The sequence below is a fragment of the Rana temporaria genome, chromosome 1 (genome assembly GCF_905171775.1).
Source record: "Rana temporaria chromosome 1, aRanTem1.1, whole genome shotgun sequence".
NCBI lineage: Eukaryota > Metazoa > Chordata > Amphibia > Anura > Ranidae > Rana > Rana temporaria.
Window position 1 is genome coordinate 517,244,022 of NC_053489.1, and position 24,440 is coordinate 517,268,461.

Below are 24,440 nucleotides of genomic sequence, written 5' to 3' on the forward strand. Positions count from 1 at the left end.
CTTCTTTCTGGAGCGTGCATTGCGTCGTGTCATTGATCAAGCCGTCAAGGAGCAGGAGCAGGAAGATGAGGAAGTCGCAATGCTGGATGAATTCCCAGGGGGGGGGCTATTTCACCTGAGAAAAGTCAACAACGGGAGTCTGAAGAGGAGTCAGAGGAGGATGGTGCCGGGGTGGAGGAGGAGGAGCAAGAAGAGCATGCTTTAAACCTTTCTGAGATCCCTGGTGTTGTTTGTGGATGGGGGAGGAGAACAAGGATGACATTATCCTGGATGATGAGCAGGAGCCAGGCCAGTACAGTACAGCGCTTCCAGTTTTGTGCAAATGGGGGCCTTCATGCTCCAGTGTTTTAATTGGGACCCCCATATAAAAAGCATAAAAGGCAAGGACCAGTACTGGGTGGCAACGTACTTAGACCCCCAGTACAAAACATAGTGGAAATGTTACCACCATCACAGAGGGCTATCAGAATGCAGCACTTCTAGGCCTTGCTTCGAGAAATGCTGCATTCTGCTTTTGCGTCCGCTGGCAGAGGAATTTCCACTCTCAGAGAAATAGTTTCGGGTTCCAATCCAACAGCACCTGCAAGAAGAGGGCAGTTTGAAGATGTCTTAGTCACTAATGATATGAGATCATTCTTTCAGCCGACCTATCGACAGCTGTCCTCCGGATCCAGCATCAGGGAACGCCTAGACCGACAGGTGTCCGACTACATCGGGTTAACGGCTGATGTGGACGCACTGAGAAGAGCTTGCACAATTTGCAATGGAACTGTTGGCTTGCCCCTCATCCAGTGTCCTGTCCAACGTTCAGCGCAGCAGGGGGGGTCGTGACCGATAAGCGCACTCGCCTAGCTCACAACAGTATTGACTACCTCACATTTATAAAAATGATTGAAGCATGGATCTCGGAGGAATTCAACACATGTGACCAGTAGACCATGTTTCATTTAAATTCTGGTGAACGCCTGTGGCCGACACTTTATTCTGTATCCAGTGAATGCCTAATGTACCACCAGCTGGAGAATAAAAAGTTGTTTGCTGTCCGGTGAACACCTGTGGCCGTGGGCACATTTTTGGGGCCTGTAATGGCCGACACTTACTTCTGTATCCGTTAAATGCCTAATGTACCACCAGCCACAGAATACAAAGTTGTTTGCTCTCCGGTGAATGCCTGTGGCCGTGGGCTAATTTTTGGGGCCTGTAATGGCCGACACTTACTTCTGTATCCGTTGAATAAATGGTGAAACAGTGCAGCGCAAACAAACAATAAAGTACAATAAGGCCCCGTACACACGATAGGCTCAGTTCCAGCGGATAGATCCTGTGGTGTGTATGGCCCAGCGGATATTTATCCGCAGATATTTTTCGGGCCGATGGATTTCCAGCGGATAAAAATTTCTTAGCATGCTAAGAAATCTATCCGCTGGAATCCTGTCCAGCGGATTGATCCGGTGGTCTGTACAGACTCACCGGATCAATCTGTCCGATCCCCTCCCTCGCATGCGTCGTAATGATTTGACGCATGCGTTGGAAGTCTTTACCTTCCAGCGTCGCGCACGTCGCCGCATCATCATCGCGGCGACGGCGCGACACGTCACCGCGGATGGATTCCGTGCGGATTTCGATCTGATGGTTAGTACAACCATCAGATCAAAATCCGCCAGAGGATTTATCCGCGGGAACGGTCCGGATGACCGTTTCCAGCGGATAATCCTCTCGTGTGTACTAGGCCTAACAGTAAGAATAATAATGTCACAAGTCCATAAGTGATCATGGAAAGTAAATAACATTTTTTAAATATTAATGATCAAGAGTCCATCAGTGATTGTGTGAAAAAGAAATCCAGATGAATTTCATAAAACGGTGCAGATTCCAATCAAGTGACCAAAGAAAGATCCTCCACCAAGAAAAAACAGATGGCCTCTCACCTCAATCATTCGACCCTCAAGGAGTCACATAGCGTGGTATACAATCAAGAATCCTGAATCTGGCAATCAACAGATCAATAAACAGCTCTGGATGTCAATCACAGGCTCAGAAAGATATCAGCAAATGTGGACATATAAGAAAAAAAGAGAGATCTAATGCTCTCAGTAGCAACAAAGGGGTGTTTATTAAAAAGCAATAAAAAACACTCACATGGTGTGGCACTCAGAACCAAGTGCAGGTACACAGGCAAGTAACGCTAACAAGCGTGTGCAGCATACGATAGAAGCGGTGATCGCGGGTGACGTCAGCACGTAACTCCTCGTGGAGGAGGGGGAGGAGTCTATTGATCTGCTGATTGCCAGATTCAGGATTCTTGATTGTATACCACGCTATGTGACTCCTTGAGACTGTATTCACACCTGAGCGTAGCTTTTTGCAGCGTTTTTTACCGCAATTTGCCCAGACAAAACACAGCGTTTTTTACCGCGATTTGCCGCGACAAAACGTTGTGTTTTTTACCGCGATTTTGTACAGGTCTAGGGTCACCAATGTAAAACGCCCAAATACGCTCAATTTGAGCGACAAAAAAGGGTCCAGAACTTGTTTGGGCTTCAGGCGTTTGGCGTCAGGCGTTTTGTAGTGGAGATGTGAACCATCTCCATAGAGAATAATGTATTTTTTCCCCTCTAGCGTTTTGGGGCGTCGCGCTTCAGGCGACAAAACGCTCAGGTGTGAATGGGCACTAAGGGTCGAATGATTGAGGTGAGAGGCCATCTGTTTTTTCTTGGTGGAGGATCTTTCTTTGGTCACTTGATCGGAATCTGCACCGTTTTATGAAATTCACCTGGATTTCTTTTTCACACGATCACTGATGGACTCTTGATTATTAATATTTAAAAAAATGTATTTACTTTCCATGATCACTTATGGACTTGTGTGTTATTGTACTTTATTGTTTGTTTGCGCTGCACTGTTTCACCATTTATGCTATTTTGGGAATTTTTATTTGAATTTATCCTTAGTGCTGGCTAGCATATTTTACATATTTTATTTTTTCATGATCTATTTTCCAGCGCTAAATAAGTTTCTCTTAATTTTATCCGTTGAATGCCTAATGTACCACCAGCCACAAGTTGTTTGCTGTCCGGTGAACGCCTGTGGCCGTGCGCTAATTTTTGTGGCCTGTAATGGCCGACAATTACTTCTGTATCCGGTGAATGCCTAATGTACCACAAGCCACAGAATACAAGGTTGTTTGCTGTCAGGTGAACGCCTGTCGGCTAATTTTTAGGGCTTGTAATGGCCGGCACTTATGTATACGGTTTTTCACTTAATACTTCTGGTAGGTCAGTGTCCATGTCTTGGGACTATTTGTGTAAGTATTTTGTGGCTGCAAATATGACCTGAAGGTTTTTAATATTCGCCTGCCATTAAAGTCAATGGGGCCTCGCCGCGAACTTGCGGTTCGCGGACATTTGCGATCGTTCGCGGTTAGCGTTCGCGAACCCTCCCGTCGGATGTTCGTCCATCACTACTAAGCATGGACAACAGAAAGAGGAGAAGAGAACTGTCTGAGGACTTGAGAACCAAAATTGTGGAAAAAATATCAACAATCTCAAGGTTACAAGTCCATCTCCAGAGATCTAGATTTGCCTTTGTCAGCAGTGCGCAACATTATCAAGAAGTTTGTAACCCATGGCACTGTAGCAAATCTCTCCGGGCATGGACGGAAGAGAAAAATTGATGAAAGGTTGCAACGCAGGATAGTCCGGATGGTGGATAAGCATCTCCAAACAAGTTTCAAAGAAATTTAAGCTGTCCTGCAGGTTTAGGGAGCATCAGTGTCAGCGCAATCTATCCGTCAACATTCAAATGAAATGAAACGATATGGCAGGAAACCAAGGAGTAAAAGAGAAGAAAAAGAGCGGAGGGCGCACCGACCTCGTGTGATACTGATAAAATGTATTTATTCCAATAGTAAAATCAATGGTTATACTCACAAAATTGGAGTTAAAATCAGGCTTTAAAAATGAGTACAGCAGATGTCCAGCATCGTCAGTGGAACACGAATAATCGTTTGAACCAATCAGTCGATGTAATAGCTGACGCGTTTCGGGGGCGTACCCCTTTCCTCAGAGCTAACGTGGTCTGCAGTGCTCCCTCGCCGTGGTGATTGTGGGAATATATATACACACACACATGCACATACACACACGCCCACACATGTGGACAGACAGACCTGTGCTGATAGGTCAGTGTCAAGCTGTACTCATTTTTAAAGCCTGATTTTAACTCCAATTTTGTGAGTATACCCATTGATTTTACTATTGGAATAAATACATTTTATCAGTATCACACGAGGTCGGTGCGCCCTCCGCTCTTTTTCTTCTCTTTTATAGTTTCATGAATTCCCACGATTCTGAGGAGGGCTGCAAGACTCTAGATGATAACTTTTAATTGAACTGCACTACTTCATAGTACTTCCTAAAAATATCAGAGCGCAGGAGACTTGTTCTTGTATAGGAAACCAAGGAGGACACAGACCTAAAAAAGCAAGACTACAGTTTGCGAAAATGTACTTAAGTAAGCCAAACTCCTTCTGGGAAAACGTCTTGTGGACAGATGAGACCAAGATAGAGCTTTTTGGAAAAGCACATCATTCTACTGTTTACTGAAAACGGAATGAGGCCTACAAAAAAAAACAGTACCTACAGTGAAATATGGTGGAGATTCAATGATAGTTTGGGGTTGTTTTGCTGCCTCTGGCACTGGGTGCCTTGAATGTGTGCAAGGCATCATGAAATCTGAGGATTACCAAAGGATTTTGGGTCGCAATGTAGAGCCCAGTGTCAGAAAGCTGGGTTTTGCGTCTGAGATCTTGGGTCTTCCAGCAGGACAATGACCCCAAACATACGTCAAAAAGCACCCAGAAATGGATGGCAACAAAGCGCTGGAGAGTTCTAAAGTGGCCAGCAATGAGTCCAGATCGAATTCTCATTGAACACCTGTGGAGAGATCTTAAAATTTCTGTTCCAATAAAAGAGACCTGGAGCAGTTTGCAAAAGAAGAGTGGTCCAAAATTCCGGGTGAGAGGTGTAAGAAGCCTATTGATGGTTATAGGAAGCGACTGATTTCAGTTATTTTTTCCAAAGGGTGTGCAACCAAATATTAAGTTAAGGGTGCCAAGAATTTTGACCAGCCTATTTTTTGAGTTTTGTGTGACATTATGTCAAATTTGCTTTTTTTCCTCCCTTTTTTGTTTTGTTCCAATAGACACAAAGGGGTGCCAACAATTTCGGCCATGACTGTGTATATATATATATATATATATATATATATATATATATATATTAGGGCTGTGCGTTAAACGCGATATTAACGGCGTTAACGCAAACCCATGTTAACGCCGTCAATATTTTTGTCGCGCGATTAACGCGGGGGGGCTCGGGGTGGACGTGCAGAGTGTGCAGCGGCGCGGCACGGCTTACCTTCTCGCTGGATTCACAGGCAAGTTACTCACCTTGTCCCTGGATCCAGCGATGCCACCCCGCTGTGTGATCGGCGATGCCACCCCGCTGTGTGATCGAGCGGGTCCTCCTTGCTTGGCGGGTCCTCCTCGCTCGGCGGGTCCTCCTCGCTCGATTCACAGTGTCTGTGTGCCGCCGATCTCCGTTCCCTGCGACGTTACGACGCACGGGAGCGGAGAACGGCGCCAAATTCAAAAAAGTAAACAAACACAATACACACAGTATACTGTAATCTTATAGATTACAGTACTGTATGTAAAAAATACACACCCCCCTTGTCCCTAGTGGTCTGCCCAGTGTCCTACATGTACTTTTATAAAATAAAAACTATTCTTTCTGCCTGAAAACTGTAGATTGTCCAAAAGTGTCCCTTTATGTAAAAAATGGTTTTAGATCAGCTAGAAAACAGCGATCATAAATTATAATCACTTGCAGAATTGTGTGATATTTGTGGGGAAATTCGTCATAAATTAGATTAATCGTGAGTTAACTATGACATTAATGCGATTAATCGCGATTAAAAATTTTAATCGTTTGACAGCACAAATATATATACATATACAGTGAGGAAAATAAGTATTTGAACACCCTGCTATTTTGAAAGTTCTCCCACTTGGAAATCATGGAGGGGTCTGAAATTGTTATCGTAGGTGCATGTCCACTGTGAGAGACATAATCAAAAAAAAAAATCCAGAAATCCCAATGTATGATTTTTTTTAACTATTTATTTGTATGATACAGCTGCAAATAAGTATTTGAACACCTGAGAAAAACAATATTAATATTTGGTACAGTAGCCTTTGTTTGCAATTACAGAGGTCAAACGTTTCTTGTAGTTTTTCACCAGGTTTGCACACACTGGAGGAGGGATTTTGGCCCACTCCTCCACACAGATCTTCTCTAGATCAGTCAGGTTTCTGGGCTGTCGCTAAGAAACACGGAGTTTGAGCTCCCTCCAAAGATTCTCTATTGGGTTTAGGTCTGGAGACTGGCTAGGCCACGCCAGAACCTTGATATGCTTCTTACAGAGCCACTCCTTGGTTATCCTGGCTGTGTGCTTCGGGTCATTGTCATGTTGGAAGACCCAGCCTCGACCCATCTTCAAAGCTCTAACTGAGGGAAGGAGGTTGTTGCCCAAAATCTCGCAATACATGGCCCCGGTCATCCTCTCCTTAATACAGTGCAGTCGCCCTGTCCCATGTGCAGAAAAACACCCCCAAAGCATGATGCTACCACCCCCATGCTTCACAGTAGGGATGGTGTTCTTGGGATGGTACTCATCATTCTTCTTCCTCCAAACACGGTTAGTGGAATTATGACCGAAAAGTTCTATTTTGGTCTCATCTGACCACATGACTTTCTCCCATGACTCCTCTGGATCATCCAAATGGTCATTGGCAAACTTAAGACGGGCCTTGACATGTGCTGGTTTAAGCAGGGGAACCTTCCGTGCCATGCATGATTTCAAACCATGACGTCTTAGTGTATTACCAACAGTAACCTTGGAAACGGTGGTCCCAGCTCTTTTCAGGTCATTGACCAGCTCCTCTCGTGTAGTCCTGGGCTGATTTCTCACCTTTCTTAGGATCATTGAGACCCCACGAGGTGAGATTTTGCATGGAGCCCCAGTCCGAGGGAGATTGACAGTCATGTTTAGCTTCTTCCATTTTCTAATGATTGCTCCAACAGTGGACCTTTTTTCACCAAGCTGCTTGGCAATCTCCCCGTAGCCCTTTCCAGCCTTGTGGAGGTGTACAATTTTGTCTCTAGTGTCTTTGGACAGCTCTTTGGTCTTGGCCATGTTAGTAGTTGGATTCTTACTGATTGTATGGGGTGGACAGGTGTCTTTATGCAGCTAATGACCTCAAACAGGTGCATCTAATTTAGGATAATAAATGGAGTGTAGGTGGACATTTTAAAGGCAGACTAACAGGTCTTTGAGGGTCAGAATTCTAGCTGATAGACAGGTGTTCAAATACTTATTTGCCGCTGTATCAAACAAATAAATAGTTAAAAAATCATAAATTGTGATTTCTGGAATTTTTTTTTTTGATTATGTCTCTCACAGTGGACATGCACCTACGATGACAATTTCAGACCCCTCCATGATTTCCAAGTGGGAGAACTTGCAAAATAGCAGGGTGTTCAAATACTTATTTTCCTCACTGTATATATATATATATATATATATATATATATATATATATATATACTGTATAGATATATATATCTAAACACTATAGATATACCGTAGATATAGCCTATAGGCCTTTTGCCTAAATATTGTTCTTCTTTAACATTTCAGATTTCAACTGTGGTACTGCAGTTCGGGAAGTCAAATTCAATTATTTTTGCTAGGGATTGGGGAATATGTTAGTCGTAGAAGACAAGCAGATGATTGTACAATAAATAGAAACTGTTCTTAGCAAATGTTTTCCATTTATGTCAGTGATACTTTTACTAAATACCTTTATTTTTTCCTCAAGGTGCTCTCATTGGCTGTCTGGTGGGTTTGTTCTTTATTATCATCATCAGCTGTTTAGCATACCATATAATAAATAAAAGAGTAAGTATTTAATATCCTAAAATAATGATCACAGCCTGTCATATACACGTGGCTAGAATAGTTTCAGTATTAGCAACCCCCAAAACGGGTATCTATGTATGGTGACCAAACCAGCTAAAACTGTCACTTCAAGTAGCCGTTTCTGCAGTCTTGATGCTTCATGACCATCAAACTACCCAAACTTTCACATAGCAGAAGCTTGGCAAAAAAATAAAAGTATATATTTATGATGTACGTTGTGCTTTTGCTCACTTCTCACAGCTTCTAAGTTACCGTAAGTTGAAGTATTGGTTTCCCCTGAGCATTATGCAACAACTTAATTGAATTCAGATCTAGGGCTTTATTTACACATGATTCAAAGAAAGTGCTTGTTTTTCTCACGTGTCTTGCCACACTTAACACTGGCTGTTAATGCATATCTACATCACTACATTTAGGTGTATGTATTGCCAAACCTTTTTTTCTTTATTTAGGATAGAGTATGGAACTATTAAACCCTTGCTAGTTTATTTTTTTGCTGCGTACTATCAGGGAAATTTCCTTTCACTTTCTGTCCCAAAAACACAACAAAAAGGTTGGGGAAATCTCCTTGCCAGACATCCTTCAATTAAAAAATTGTTGTCCAAAGAGTGGTTGCATCCAATCAGATGCAGCAATTGCTCTGTGTGACGAGACCCTTGCTCGCCCGGTTCTGCTCTCCCGACACTCCTCTGCTTCTATTGGATCAGATTGCCGATTGCAACATCTGATGGTCCAGTCATCCAAGGTTCCGGGATGCAAACTACAGCTATATGCCGTTCAGACCCACAGGGCCGGTGCTAGACTATTTTGCGCCCTAGGCGAGACCAGCTACTTGCCCCCCCCCCCCCCCCCGAAAAAAAAAATCTAAACAAACTCAATAATTTTAGCACCAGAACTGGTCCAGGTGGAGAGGGGGTTCAGCCAGGTGAAGGGATAAAGCCAGGTGGACAGGAGGGGGGTGCAGGCAGGTGGAGGGATGGAGCCAGGTGGACAGAAGGGGGGTGCAGGCAGGTGAAGGAATGGAGCCAGGTGGACAGGAGGGGGTGCAGGCAGGTGGAGGGATGGAGCCAGGTGGACAGAAGAGGGGGGTGCAGCCAGGTGGACAGGAGGTGGGGTGCAGCCACATGGAGGGATAGAGCCAGGTGGACAGGAGGGGTGTGCAGGTAGGTGGAGGGATAAAGCCAGGTGGACAGGTGGGGGGTGCAGGTAGGTGGAGGGATGGAGCCAGGTGGACAGGAGGAGGATGCAGCCAGGTGGAGAGGGGAGGTGCAGCCAGGTGGAGAGGAGAGGTGAGGTACAGCCAGGTGGAGAGGAGAGGGGAGGTACAGCCAGGTGGAGAGGAGAGGGGAGGTACAGCCAGGTGGAGGGTGCAACCAGGTGAAAGGAGGATATGGCCAGGCGGACAAGAGAGGGGGTGCAGCCAGGCGGAGGGAGGATATAGCCAGGTGGACAGGAGGGGGTGCAGCCAGTTGGAGGGATGGAGCCAGGTGGACAGGAGGGGGGTGCAGCCAGGTGGAGGGAGGATATAGCCAGGTGGACAGGAGAGGGGAGAGCAGCCAGGTGGACAGGAGAGGGGAGAGCAGCCAGGTGGACAGGAGAGGGGAGAGCAGCCAGGTGGACAGCAGAGGGGGGTGCAGCCAGGTGGACAGGAGAGGGGAAGTGCAGCCAGGTGAAGGGATGGAGTCAGGTGGACAGAAGAGGGGGGTGCAGCCAGGTGGACAGAAGAGGGGGGTGCAGCCAGGTGGACAGAAGAGGGGGGTGCAGCCAGGTGGACAGAAGAGGGGGGTGCAGCCAGGTGGACAGGAGAGGGGGTGCAGCCAGGTGGACAGGAGAGGGGGGTGCAGCCAGGTGGACAGGAGAGGGGAAGTGCAGCCAGGTGAAGGGATGGAGTCAGGTGGACAGGAGAGGGGGGTGCAGCCAGGTGGACAGAAGAGGGGGGTGCAGCCAGGTGGACAGAAGAGGGGGGTGCAGCCAGGTGGACAGAAGAGGGGGGTGCAGCCAGGTGGACAGGAGAGGGGGGTGCAGCCAGGTGGACAGCAGAGGGGGGTGCAGCCAGGTGGACAGGAGAGGGGGGTGCAGCCAGGTGGACAGGAGAGGGGAAGTGCAGCCAGGTGAAGGGATGGAGTCAGGTGGACAGAAGAGGGGGGTGCAGCCAGGTGGACAGAAGAGGGGGGTGCAGCCAGGTGGACAGAAGAGGGGGGTGCAGCCAGGTGGACAGAAGAGGGGGTGCAGCCAGGTGGACAGAAGAGGGGGGTGCAGCCAGGTGGACAGGAGAGGGGGGTGCAGCCAGGTGGACAGGAGAGGGGGGTGCAGCCAGGTGGACAGGAGAGGGGAAGTGCAGCCAGGTGAAGGGATGGAGTCAGGTGGACAGGAGAGGGGGGTGCAGCCAGGTGGACAGAAGAGGGGGGTGCAGCCAGGTGGACAGCAGAGGGGGGTGCAGCCAGGTGGACAGGAGAGGGGGTGCAGCCAGGTGGACAGCAGAGGGGGGTGCAGCCAGGTGGACAGCAGAGGGGGGTGCAGCCAGGTGGACAGCAGAGGGGGGTGCAGCCAGGTGGACAGCAGAGGGGGGTGCAGCCAGGTGGACAGAAGAGGGGGGTGCAGCCAGGTGGACAGCAGAGGGGGGTGCAGCCAGGTGGACAGCAGAGGGGGGTGCAGCCAGGTGTACAGCAGAGGGGGGTGCAGCCAGGTGGACAGCAGAGGGGGGTGCAGCCAGTCTCAACCCAGTCTCCATTAACCCCCCCTGCTCCTTCTTCCATCATCCATCCCCCCTGGGCCCTGCTCTGCTTCCGCCATTCCTCCCCCCCACTGTGGGGGGGAGGAATGGCAGAAGCAGAGCAGGGCCCAGGGGGGATGGATGATGGATGATGGAAGAAGGAGCAAGGGGGGTTAATGGAGACTGGGTCGGGTGGATAATTAATAAAGCAGGAGGGCATAATGGAACTGTAAGAAGGAGTGGGGGCCCCACTCCTTCTTCCAGTTCCATTAAGCCCTCCTGCTTTATTAATTATCCACCCGACCCAGTCTCCATTAACCCCCCTTGCTCCTTCTTCCATCATCCATCAATTCTTCTTCCCCACCCTCACCTCCTGTGCGATTTTCTCCAATCTTCCGGCGCGGGACTGGGTACTGTGTCACTCTTCTGTACTACTGCTGCAGCCTCTGTGGCGCCAGCAGCGAAGGGCCGCCCCTTCAGTGACGTCAGACGTCCTCCTGCGCGGAGGAGGACGTCGTCACTGAAGTGCCGTGCCGTACAGGCCAGGAACCGGCGTCATCCATCACCTCACCAGGCAGTAACGTAAGGATGGGAGTCGGGACTGGATGCGCCCGGCCCGGGCCACATCCAGTCAGCAGCTGACAGGCGCTGCGGCGCATTAGCACACCGGAGCGGGGCGCCGGAGGGCGGCGGCAACTCCGGATCATAAAGTATTAAAAAAAGAAAAAGTAATTTTTCCGCCCCATCCCAGGCTGCGGACCTGCCCGCCCCAAGCGGCCGCTTGGTCCGCCTGGTGGTTGCGCCGGCCCTGCAGACCCATTAAGAACACATACCAGGCAGGCTGTATGTATGTTCAAGCAGGACTCTTTATTTTCAAGTACACAGCACACTTTTATACAGAATTTGGAACATCCCACTCCCAACAACCGCTTTCCTATTGGTCAATTGTAAAGTATATGCAGTCCTCACTCAGGTCCTCCTTAATCATGCAAATGAGGACTTGAAATAGTCAACAGGGATTGGTCCAATAGCTTGGATAGAAAGACTATTATGTGTATTGAGACAGAAGCCCCAGGGGGTAATCAATGTACACAATAGCCCGGTCTATTTAGCAGAACTTAATTACTACCTCTGAGAGGTTACATTTCTTTAGATAATAACATGCTAATTCAATACTCCTGACAGGAGACTTCTGACCTTTAGAACAATACAAAGTATTTTAGCGTAAACACATACATCTTCAAACACACATTCTAAGTCATTTAGTGGAGGTAATTATGTCCTAGAGACGTCCCGTCTCTGACAACCGCTTGTAACCTGCAGAACACAATAAAAGGTATTTCACAAGCCGGTTCCACTTAGCATTTCAATAGCCTGAGCTAAGCATTGAAGGGTCATTGTCAATTGACCTAGTCAGGACAACTAAACCACTTGTAATGTGTACAGTATCTCCTGCAATGAACTGTCAGTAATGTCCCATCTTCTGAAATACATGAATTAGGATTTCAAGTAGAAACATTCCAGCACTGCAAGGTCCATGACACTCTGGTATTCTGACAGGTTGCAGCCGTCAAAAACAATAGCCACAGCGGGAGAATCTCAATTTGCACTGTGTAGCATGGATGGGGGAATCTGTTTGGGTATTTTTGTTCAGCCCGCAATTGAACAAAAATAAGCGACGTGTATACCTTGCATTAGACAGCTGTCCATGGAACCAGTGTAACCATTGGAAGATTTCCTCTTACCTTTTGACCTGTGCGCAACTCTAAATGTTTTATTTCCCCTTACATTGTTTCTTGGTGCCAGAGGTCACCAATACAAATAGAGAAGTGAAGTTCCCCAATGGGGACACAGACAGCAATAAAAGTTTAATGCCACATACACACGATAGGAATTTCAGACAAGAAAAGTTCAAGGTGAGCTTTTGGTCGTAAATTCTGACCATGTGTAAGCCCCATCGGACTTTTTCTGTCCGACGGCAAACTTTGAGAGCTAGTCAAATTTTCAGACAAGAAAGGTTCTTGTCGGAAATTCCGATCATCTGTATGCAATTCCGACGTGCAATAAAAATACGCATGCTCTGAATCAATTTGACAGATGCTCCTAATCATTAAACTTCATTTTTCTCAGCTCGTCATAGTGTTGTACGTCACTGCGTTCTTTAACGGTCAGAATTTTGTGTGACCGTGTGTATGCAACACAAGTTTGAGCCCAAATTCCTTGAAAAAAACCCACGTTTTTTTTGTGGGAATTTCCGATCGTGTGTACGTGGCATAACAGAAGGTCTAACCCTTCCCCATCTAAGTAAATATTAAATATAAAAAGGGGGGTCATTATAGTTGAACTTTTTTTGGGGGGGGAGGGGGGTGATTTACCAAAAGTGGAGAGTGCAAAATCTGGTGCAGCTGTGCATGGTAGCCAATCAGCTTCTAATTTCAGCTTGTTCAGTTAAGCTTTGACAAAAAAAAAATGGAAGCTGATTGGTTTCTATGCAAAGCTGCACCAGATTTTTAGTAAATCAACCCCCTTTGTGTCTTCTTTGACTAACATAACAGAGAAGTAAGAGGTATCATGCAAACCTTTGTTTTCACCTTACCTTCTAATGTAGCCCCAGCTCTATAGAGCCCATATGGCAGCACCTCCAGGTGCACCTCCTCATATCTTTGAATTATCTTCAGTGTTCTGTAGGATCTCTCAAGCCTGGGGTGCTCTATTATGCAAGTACTGACTATCGCATAATGGTTGAGCTCAGGACTCTGTACCACGTTCACCCCCTGCACCTAACTATTGATCAATTCGGTATCCCGTCATATTTTTTGTCCAATGGAATACAAGCTGTGTTTTATAGTTGCAGACATGTGTGAGTTTTGAGTAAACTGATGATTATCTGCAAAACAATTGGAGGACCTGGGGCCACATTAGAAGTAAGGTGAGGTTGATTTTTATAAAAAGGCACAATCCCTCCATCTAGCATTTTTACTGTTTACTTCAACCGGCTTATACGGCTTATGACTTCCACACTAAGGGGCCCTCTGTGTGTCCTCTCTTCTTATATATTTGGGCCCTATTGGAAATACATGGCTCCAGAAGACATAGATATTCCGTCCTTCACATAGTTCAAAACAAAAATCTGAAGATATACTGTTTTTTTTTACTTTTTTTAAGTACATTGTACATTTGTGTTAAATCTGCACAGTGAATGCTGGTTCTTATACCCAACCAACTATAACTCAGGTGTCCTACTGCTTGAATAATTGTACCTTCAAATGCAAGAAAGGGAAATCAACTTTCTGAATCCACAATATTAAAAGTGATTGTAAAGTCAAATAATAAAAAAAAATAACAAACATGTTATACTTACCTCCTATGTGCAGTGGTTTTGCACAGGGCAGCCTGGAGCCTCCTCTTCTCAGGTCCATCTTCACTCCTCTTGGCCATTCCCTTCTATCGAGTGCCCCCACAGCAAGCAGCTTACTATGGGGGCACCCAAGCCGAGCTGCAGCTCTGTGTGTTCATTCAGACACAGAGCTACTGTTCAACCCCACCTCCTCTCTATCCCAATTGGCTAACTGACTGTTATTGACAGCTGCGGGAGCCAATGGTGCTGTTGCTGTGTCTCAGCCAATCAGAAGGGAGAGGCCAAGGGACTCGTGGACATCACTGGATAGAGATGGGGCTCAGGTAAATATTAGGGGTGCTGGGGAGGCTGCTGCATACTGAAGGTTTTGAATCTTAATGCATAGAATGCATTAAGATAAAAAACCTTCTGTCTTTACAACTCCTTTAATCGTAATGCAGTTTGCCAAACCAAATAGGTCATAAAGATCTATTAAAAACTATTAAAATGTGTTCTATTTAAATTCCATTTTTTTTTTTTTTTAGAAAATGAGTTATTCTTTGAACTACAACAAACATCCTGAAGATTCAGAGATTCCACTAAACAACATGAAAGCATAGGTAGGTTAATGTTTAAGAATATATTGATGCACCATGAATTGAAATGCCTACTAAACAAATGAGGAATAATATATATTTGATCTCATGGGCTCCATCTCTAATGATGATATTTGTGGCATTTGTTTAGTTATGTCATTATCACAATGGCTGCAGTGACATCATATCACAGTGTTTCTGTGTACAGGGGAGCTTTAAACGACTCTTAAGAGACTTGTTATGTCAAATCTCTTATGCATAGACAATGTATGGCACCATGTGCCCACAATAGAGGCCAGCCCGTAATTTGACAGTGAAGGAGCTGCTGAATAATGTGCTCATCCCTTTGGCTCCTTCTGGCAGCATAATCCTTGACAGAAGCACTTGTGCATGCAGGACACCTCATGTGCTCCAGGTGCTGCTCCAGCCTGTCAAGTGCTGTTGTAGAGAGGAATACAACCTGAAATCCGATCAAATGTACGTTTTAACCACTTAACCCCCGGACCATATTGCTGGTCAATGACCAGAGCACTTTTTGTGATTCGGCACTGCGTCGCTTTAACTGACAATTGTGCGGTCGTGCGACATGGCTCCCAAACAAAATTGGTGTCCTTTTCTTCCCACAAATAGAGCTTTCTTTTGGTGGTATTTGATCACCTCTGCGGTTTTTTGTTTTTGTGCTATAAACAAAAAATAGAGCAACAATTTTTCAAAAAAATGATAATGTAATCAGCCCACTAAAGTCATATAAGTAGAAGATAAGTGTTTAAAAAGTAATTTAGGAGTTCTATTAAAATTTCTGTTATTCTTTTTGTTTCCTTTAGCTTACTATATACCTGCTTTATGGACTATTCACCCTGCAAAAGAATCGTTCTCACAAATGGAACAGCCTGATGATTTCCCATTCCTACTTGTTTGTAAATTACCAATATCTTAAGGAATAAATGTCTAGAGAAATACAATGAAATTTATTTGCATCAGCAACCATTTAATAGCATAGCTGTGTTAAAAGTGTAAAACGTGCAGTGAACAAAATCATTATTATTCTAATTCTAATTATAGATAAATGTACAAAGTTGATTATTTGTACTATATTAATGACATGGCATACGTAACACTATTTCCAGGGTTCCTAAACTTATCTGATTTGGTAATGTTAAAGCTTAAAGGATAAGTTCACCTTTTAAAAAAAGAATAAATGCAAGTTTTTTTGCAGCCTGGGAAGCGTCACACCCGTGATCAGCAGATGCAATGCAGGGCTCCTGTCAGTATAAGGTGTCTGCTTGTACCTCAGGCAGTTAGACAATGATAGGAAGAAATAATTAACTACCTGAAGCACTTAACAGCACCCTGGTAGTTCATTGAGAACTACAAGCCGTCACCCGCAAAGGCTTTCGGTACTTGTAGTGAGCAAAGCCCCGAACGACCACGCTCTTTTCAAATAGTGACAGTGGGTGCAGGGAGAAGATCCCCAGCCCGCTGTCACCGGGGGATCAGGGAGTGGCTGCAGGAGTGGGAACATGTTACATGTCCCACCCTAAAAATGGGTGGAACGTGTAATATGTTCCCAAAGGTGTACTTATCTTTTAAGGTGATTTTTTTTTTTTTTTTTTTTGTAATCTGCCCCCAGTACATATTTTGAGTAAAAAGTGTCCCTTGTGCTGGTGACTGCTCTGTTCATTCCTCTGTCACCCCCTGATACCCCCAGCTGGGATCTTCTACAGCTGCAGGGTATACAGTTAATACAAGTCACTAAAGCTGTCACAGGCATTCGTCAAAGTGCCAGTTGTACCTGTCCATTTCCTATCCCCTGCTCCACTGATAAAAGCTGTACTATCACTTCCCACAATGAAAAACTATCTATGAAAGGTGGAGGTGGAACTTCCATTCATAGAGCACTTTACATTGGCTGGGTTTACACATGTTGTCTCATGTAAATCAATTCCTTGATGATGTCTTTCACCTAATGGCCAGCTATAAAGTTGAGTGGTGACTGGGGGAGAGGAGACATAGGAAATGCTTCTTCCTGCCTGCAACAGACTGCTATTATTCTCCCACAATACACCCCTCAGCACAGTCACTAGCCTGGAGCTCAGTGACTGTTTTTTAGGGGCAATTTTGTTAGTGTTTTCACCCAAGATTCACATATTTATCTGGTCATTTATAGAAATGTATATATCTTGGGTGAAAGTTGTGTTAATCTTGGGTGGAAACATTGATAGATAAATCCCTTTTTGATAAAATGTGCATTTTTTTATTATGCTGATACTGTATATCATAATAAATTTCTTGTAAAATTACTGATAGTTTTGCATTTGCATGTGTTTTTCTCTGCATTGTGTTAAAATGTATATAGACTTCCATCAATGAACTTTGTTCATTTTACTTATATACCAATGAGAGCATTTTGCAATATTTCTTTGATAAGTGCAAACAGGGGCGGACTGACAACTCCTGGGGCCCCCGGGCAACAGGAGATCATGGGGCCCCCTGTATCCCTGCCCACACTCAAGCTACACCCACACACATCATGGGGGCACACAGCGGGGCCTAGGGGCATGGAGCAGGGCCTAGGGCCATGGGGGCAGATAGCTGGGCATGGGGCACAGAGCAGGATGTGGGGCAGACATCATGACATGGGGGGCACAGAGAAGGGCATGGGGCAGACATCAGGGCATGGGGCAGAGATCAGGGCATGGGGTCACAGAGCAGGGCATGGGGTCGACAGCAGGGCATGGGGGCAAAGAGCAGGGCATGGTGCAAAGAGCAGGGCATGGGGCAGACTTAAGGGCATGGGGGCACAGAGCAGACAGCAGGGCATGGGGGCTCAGGACACATCACAGGGCCAAAAGGAGGGAATTGGGCACACAGTGGGACATATAGTAGGGCATTGGGCACACAGTAGGACACATCATGGTGCACACCGTAGAGCACATCATGGGGCACACAGTAGGTCATGGGGCACATCATGGGGACACATAGAAGGGCATGGGGGCAGGCAGCAGAGCATGGGGGCACACATCGGGGCATGGGGCACACATCAGGGCAAGGGGGCACAGAGCAGGGCATGGGGGCACACAGAATATTAGGCAAAGAGCAGGGCATGTGGGAGCAGGGCATGGGCAGACATCAGAGCATGGGGCATATATCAGGGCATGTGGCAGAGAGCAAAGTATTGGCATATATCAGGGCATAAGGCAGAAAACAGGGTATGGGCGGATAGCAGGGCATGGGACAGACAGAGAGCAGGGTATGGGGCAGAGAGAGAGAGAGCAGGGTATGGGGCAGAGAGAGAGAGAGAGCAGGGTATGGGGCAGAGAGAGCAAGGTATGGGGCAGAGAGAGAGAGCAGGGTATGGGGCAGAGAGAGAGTGAAGGGTATGGGGCAGAGAGAGAGAGCAGGGTATGGGGCAGAGAGAGAGAGCAGGGTATGGGGCAGAGAGAGAGAGCAGGGTATGGGGCAGAGAGAGAGTGCAGGGTATGTGGCAGAGAGAGTGCAGGGTATGGGGCAGAGTGAGTGCAGGGTATGGGGCAGAGTGAGTGCAGGGTATGGGGCAGAGAGAGTGCAGGGTATGGGGCAGAGAGAGTGCAGGGTATGGGGCAGAGAGAGTGCAGGGTATGGGGCAGAGAGAGTGCAGGGTATGGGGCAGAGAGATTGCAGGGTATGGGGCAGAGAGATTGCAGGGTATGGGGCAGAGAGAGTGCAGGGTATGGGGCAGAGTGAGTGCAGGGTATGGGGCAGAGAGAGTGCAGGGTATGGGGCAGAGTTCAGGATGCTAGGCACATGTACAGGGACACAGGACAGCATACAAGCTTTCCTCTAGATGCAGAAGAGTGCGGGAAGCGGCTGTAAACATACCTCTTGTGATGCGTTCCTCCCCGCCGGCCCCCCTTCTCTTCTCGTCCGTCCGAGGTGATGACAAATACAAGCACCTGGGGTGGACGGAAGGGGAGGAGGGGCCGGCCAGAGGAGCGCATCACAAGAGGTCTGTTTACACTGCAGTCTTAGGAAGCAGTGATTCGAGACCCGATCTACCCGTCAGCTAGTTGTGATTGACGGGTAGATCGAAGGGGAAGCTGACATGGGGCCCCCTACTGGTCACAGGCCCTCGGTCCGTGCCCGAAGTGCCCTATGGTCAGTCCGCCCCTGGTGCAAACATACCTGTTGATCTTGGCAGACATCTTGTGATCTGATAAAATTCATGTCCTGTCTGCTCTATGGATGAAAGCATGTGCCGATTGTTATCAGTTAGAAATGTTCTCACCGAACTGCTCCATTTGCGGTCGGAGTTCCCATACACCTGGGAGCGTCAGAGCCTGAAATATCTGGGGGTGAACATCACCCTGTCCTTTATCTCCCTATACCAATCCAATTTCCCCCCTCTGTACAAATCCATTAGGGAACTACTACAGAAATGGAAGACCCACCAAATCTCTCTCTAGGGGCGCATCGCATCCGTTAAAATGGTCATCCTACCTAAACTCTTATATCTTTTCCAGACCCTGCCGATCCCCATTCCCTACACTCACCTACGTAAACTCCAGGCCAACCTAATGCGCTATGTATGGATCTACGGGAGACAGGGTCTCGCGCTCGGTCATGACCGCGGCCCGCACAGATGGGGGCCTGTAGTTCCCTGACCTGGTTAGATATTACCAGGCTGCTCAATTGCGAGCGATAGTTTCCTGGTTCCCACAGAGGTTATACAACAGGTGGACGGAGATAGAGAAAATCTGGTTAGCACCCATACACCCCAACAGTCTCCTGGAACGCAAATATGAAGCTAGAGCCTGGTCGACTGTTGGGGTCTATGTCCCAGCTTCGACGACTATGGCTAAAACTCTCCCGTGAACACGACCTTAAATCAGAACACTCCCTGATGACCTCGTTCCTGTGCAACCCCGAAGTGCCGGCCAGTCTTACCCACCAGATGTCGTGGCCCTGGGCCTCGCGGAGCCTGTTCCACTTTGGACACCTGGTGGACCCCAGGTCCCGTACGCTGCTCCCGTTCTCTAAGCTCCAATCCCAACATGACCTCCCTAGACAAGTGTTTTACAGCTACCTGCAGATTCGCCATTATGCCCAAGCTATAGCCCCGTGGCTGCAATTCTCCGCCCCTTCCCCATTTGAACGCATTATACTAGAGGGCCGCTCACGTAGAGGACTGATCTTTGACATATACCAGATCCTGAACGGGCACTCCATGCAGGTCCAGGGTAAACATCCCTATATGCTCCATTGGGAGAAGGAGCTGGGAGAGGAGATCCCGGAGGAGGAGTGGAGGGCGGTCTGGAGTCAGGCGGCTAAGAGCTCCATGTGTACCCTCTATAAGGAAAATTCCTACAAGATTCTCTTCTTTTGGTACCTGACTCTGACTTCTTTTGGTACCGTACTCCATAAAGTCTATCCCTCCACCTCTGATCGCTGCTGGCAGTGCCAGCGAGCCAGATGCACGCTCTTCCACATTTATTGGACATGCCCCTTGATAGTCCCGCTCTGGACCTCAACGCAACAATTATTGACCCGACTCTTCGAGACACCCATACCCTGGACCCCAAAGTTCTTCCTCCTAGGTCTATCCCAGCCGAAGCTAGCTAAACCCTATAAAAAACCTCTTAGACATGTTCTCACAGCGGCAAGGTGCTTAATAGTCCTCCACTGGAAGAGGACTGCGCCCCCATCACAGGAAGCCCTTTATGCCAGGGTTAAGGACGTTGAGATAATGGAAAAAATGACGGCCAGACTGCGAGACAGGCTAGACGACCACGACAGTGTCTGGAAGCGGTGGCGCTCTCGGGAGGACCCGCCTTGATCCGGTGGTCGAAACTAAGAGGTACTTCTCTTCCTTACCTTATTGCTCATTTTGTCTCCCTGGTCTTCCCCTTTCCCTTCTCCTTCTGTTCTCTTCTCCTTTCCCCCTTTCCCACTCTGTTCCCCTCCCACTTTTCCGAGTATGTTTAAAGTGTTTTATGGAAAGTTAAATGAGGCATCAGTCTCAAGGTACTGTAAGCTACATGTCCTACTGTTACTACTACTCTTAGTATATGTGATGCCGTAGTTCACGGAAGGACCCCCCCCCCTCGGGGTTCTAACATTTGCTTGCTAGACAACGCTCTTATTTTATTTCTGCCAATGTCTGCTTGCCATATTTGTACCAATGTTCTGCTGTTTTATTTTTCTACAGAATAATTAAAAACGTTATTAAAAAAAAAAAGAAATGTTCTCAGTTGTCACCTTCCCTCCATGTTATGGAGGTAAGGGGAGAAGTTCTAAACTCCTGTTCTAGGGTGAAAATATTACCCCTCTATAAATTCAGTACAGTACAGTGAGTGAACATTGTGATACATTTGCCTATATGTCTCAGTGTACTGCTCCCTGCTAGCCATGGGTAGATGTAGAAAGGAATTTAATGTGTGATTCATTCCTCTGACAGGTTATTGACGTGCTAATGTCCCCTCACTATTCTAAAGGTTAATTGATCTATTGTGTTGTGTAAAGAAGATCTGTGTTTACCCTTAAAAGATGTGTATTGTATCATCAGGCTAAATGATTAGAGAAGTAGTATGCAGTGGCGGAACTACCGCCATAGCGACCCACGCGGGCGCTATGGGGCCCGCAGCCGAGTGGGGCCCGGTGAGCAGGGCAAGGCAATGAGCGAGCGTTTTTTTTTTTTTTTTTTTTTTTCGCCGCCGCCGAGTGTCTAGTGCGGGTATCGGCAACCCGCGGCTCCGGAGCCTGCATGCGGCTCTTTTGTAACTTTGCTGCGGCTTCGGGCCGCGGGGGATTTAAAAAAGAGCGCGCCGCCGCCGCGCTGTGATACATGTCCCGCCCTCCTCCTCCTAGAGAAGACAAGCTCGTGTGATAGAGCCAGTGCGCTGTCTGTCACACTAGCTGGTCTAGAGGAGGAGGGCGGGACATGTATCAGCGCGCCAGAACCCAGTGGGGGAGCATCGTGACTGATGACCGCCGTAAGCGTGAGTCACAGCACAGGCTGAATGAGGGGGGACCTGATGTTTTTATGATGGATGGGGGGGGGGGGGGTGTCTGGCTTGCGATGGTGCAGAGGAAGTTGCTATTTTTTTAATGATTGGGGGGGGGGGGGGGTGTCTGGCTTGCGATGGTGCAGAGGAAGTTGCTATTTTTTTAATGATTGGGGGGGGGGGGGTGTCTGGCTTGCGATGGTGCAGAGGAAGTTGCTATTTTTTTAATGATTGGGGGGGGGGGGGGGGTGTCTGGCTTGCGATGGTGCAGAGGAAGTTGCTATTTTTTTAATGATTGGGGGGGGGGGTGTCTGGCTTGCGATGGTGCAGAGGAAGTTGCTATTTTTTTAATGATTGGGGGGGGGGGGGGGGTGTCTGGCTTGCGATGGTGCAGAGGAAGTTGCTATTTTTTTAATGATTGGGGGGGGGGGGTGTCTGGCTTGCGATGGTGCAGAGGAAGTTGCTATTTTTTTAATGATTGGGGGGGGGGGGTGTCTGGCTTGCGATGGTGCAGAGGAAGTTGCTATTTTTTTAATGATTGGGGGGGGGGGGGGTGTCTGGCTTGCGATGGTGCAGAGGAAGTTGCTATTTTTTTAATGATTGGGGGGGGGGGGGTGTCTGGCTTGCGATGGTGCAGAGGAAGTTGCTATTTTTTTAATGATTGGGGGGGGGGGGGTGTCTGGCTTGCGATGGTGCAGAGGAAGTTGCTATTTTTTTAATGATTGGGGGGGGGGGGGGGGGTGTCTGGCTTGCGATGGTGCAGAGGAAGTTGCTATTTTTTTAATGATTGGGGGGGGGGGTGTCTGGCTTGCGATGGTGCAGAGGAAGTTGCTATTTTTTTAATGATTGGGGGGGGGGGGGTGTCTGGCTTGCGATGGTGCAGAGGAAGTTGCTATTTTTTTAATGATTGGGGGGGGGGGGGGGTGTCTGGCTTGCGATGGTGCAGAGGAAGTTGCTATTTTTTTAATGATTGGGGGGGGGGGGGTGTCTGGCTTGCGATGGTGCAGAGGAAGTTGCTATTTTTTTAATGATTGGGGGGGGGGGGTGTCTGGCTTGCGATGGTGCAGAGGAAGTTGCTATTTTTTTAATGATTGGGGGGGGGGGGGGTGTCTGGCTTGCGATGGTGCAGAGGAAGTTGCTATTTTTTTAATGATTGGGGGGGGTGTCTGGCTTGCGATGGTGCAGAGGAACCTGCTATTTTTTTAATGATTGGGGGGGGGGGGTGTCTGGCTTGCAATGGTGAGGGGACCTGCTATTTTTTTAAAGCGGTGGTTCCCCCTAAAACACATTTCTAACAATAGATTCGTAAGACCCGTTACACTGCGGGTAGGCTGGCTTTTTTTTTTTTTTTTAAGTACATACCGAGATCTCGGCGTTTCGTCCCTTGTCAGTGGGCGTTCCTAGTTGATTGACGTTCCTCGGACGGGCGCGTACGTGACGTCACGACTTTCCGAAAGAAGCCGAACGTCGCTGCGCAGGTGCCGTATAGAGCCGACTCTATACGGCACCTGCGCAATGACGTTCGGCTTCTGTCGGAAAGTCGTGACGTCACGTATGCGCCCGTCCGAGGAACGTCAATCAAATAGGAACGCCCACCGCCAAGGGACGAGACGCCGAGATCTCGGTATGTACGAAAAAAAAAAAAAAAAAGCCAGCCTACCCGCAGTGTAACGGGTCTTACGAATCTATTGTTAGAAATGTGTTTTAGGGGGAACCACCGCTTTAATGATTGGGGGGGGGTGTCTGGCTTGCGATGGTGCAGAGGAACCTGCTATTTTTTTAATGATTGGGGGGGGGGGGGGTGTCTGGCTTGCAATGGTGAGGGGACCTGCTATTTTTTTTAATGATGATGGTGGGGGGGGGCTGATGACGGTGAGGGGGATGAGGATTTTGTAATGGTGGGGGGGGGGGGGGGCTGATGGTGATGTAATTGATGATGGTGGGGGGGGGGGGGCTGATGGTGATGTAATTAATGATGATGATGGTGGGGGGGGGGCTGATGACGGTGAGGGGGATGAGGATTTTGTAATGGTGGGGGGGGGGGGGCTGATGGTGATGTAATTGATGATGATGATGGTGGGGGGGGGGCTGATGGTGATGTAATTAATGATGATGATGGTGGGGGGGGCTGATGGTGATGTAATTAATGATGATGATGGTGGGGGGGGGGGGCTGATGGTGATGTAATTAATGATGATGATGGTGGGGGGGGGGCTGATGGTGATGTAATTAATGATGATGGTGGGGGGGGGGGCTGATGGTGATGTAATTAATGATGATGATGATGGTGGGGGGGGGGGCTGATGGTGATGTAATTAATGATGATGAGGGGGGGGGGGGGCTGATGGTGATGTAATTAATGATGGTGGGGGGGGGCTGATGGTGATGTAATTAATGATGATGATGATGGGGGGGGGGGGGGCTGATGGTGATGTAATTAATGATGATGATGGTGGGGGGGGGCTGATGGTGATGTAATTAATGATGGTGGGGGGGGGCTGATGGTGATGTAATTAATGATGGTGGGGGGGGGCTGATGGTGATGTAATTAATGATGGTGGGGGGGGGGGCTGATGGTGATGTAATTAATGATGGTGGGGGGGGGGGCTGATGGTGATGTAATTAATGATGGTGGGGGGGGGGCTGATGGTGATGTAATTAATGATGGGGGGGGGGGGCTGATGGTGATGTAATTAATGATGGTGGGGGGGGGGCTGATGGTGATGTAATTAATGATGGTGGGGGGGGGCTGATGGTGATGTAATTAATGA

At 47.7% G+C, this 24,440-nt stretch overlaps 1 protein-coding gene across 2 annotated transcripts in view; it reads left to right on the forward strand.

The window, feature by feature from the left end:
* LOC120919385 overlaps positions 1-16,989 on the forward strand; it is a 63,698-nt gene extending 46,709 nt beyond the window's left edge. For both annotated transcript variants that reach the window (XM_040331543.1, XM_040331535.1), the window contains 3 exons: positions 7,943-8,022; positions 14,639-14,713; positions 15,514-16,989. In XM_040331543.1, coding sequence (XP_040187477.1) covers positions 7,943-8,022; positions 14,639-14,713 — 155 coding nt within the window. In that variant the 3' untranslated portion in view covers positions 15,514-16,989. The remainder of the gene's footprint in view (positions 1-7,942; positions 8,023-14,638; positions 14,714-15,513) is intronic.
* Positions 16,990-24,440: the final 7,451 nt, after the last annotated feature.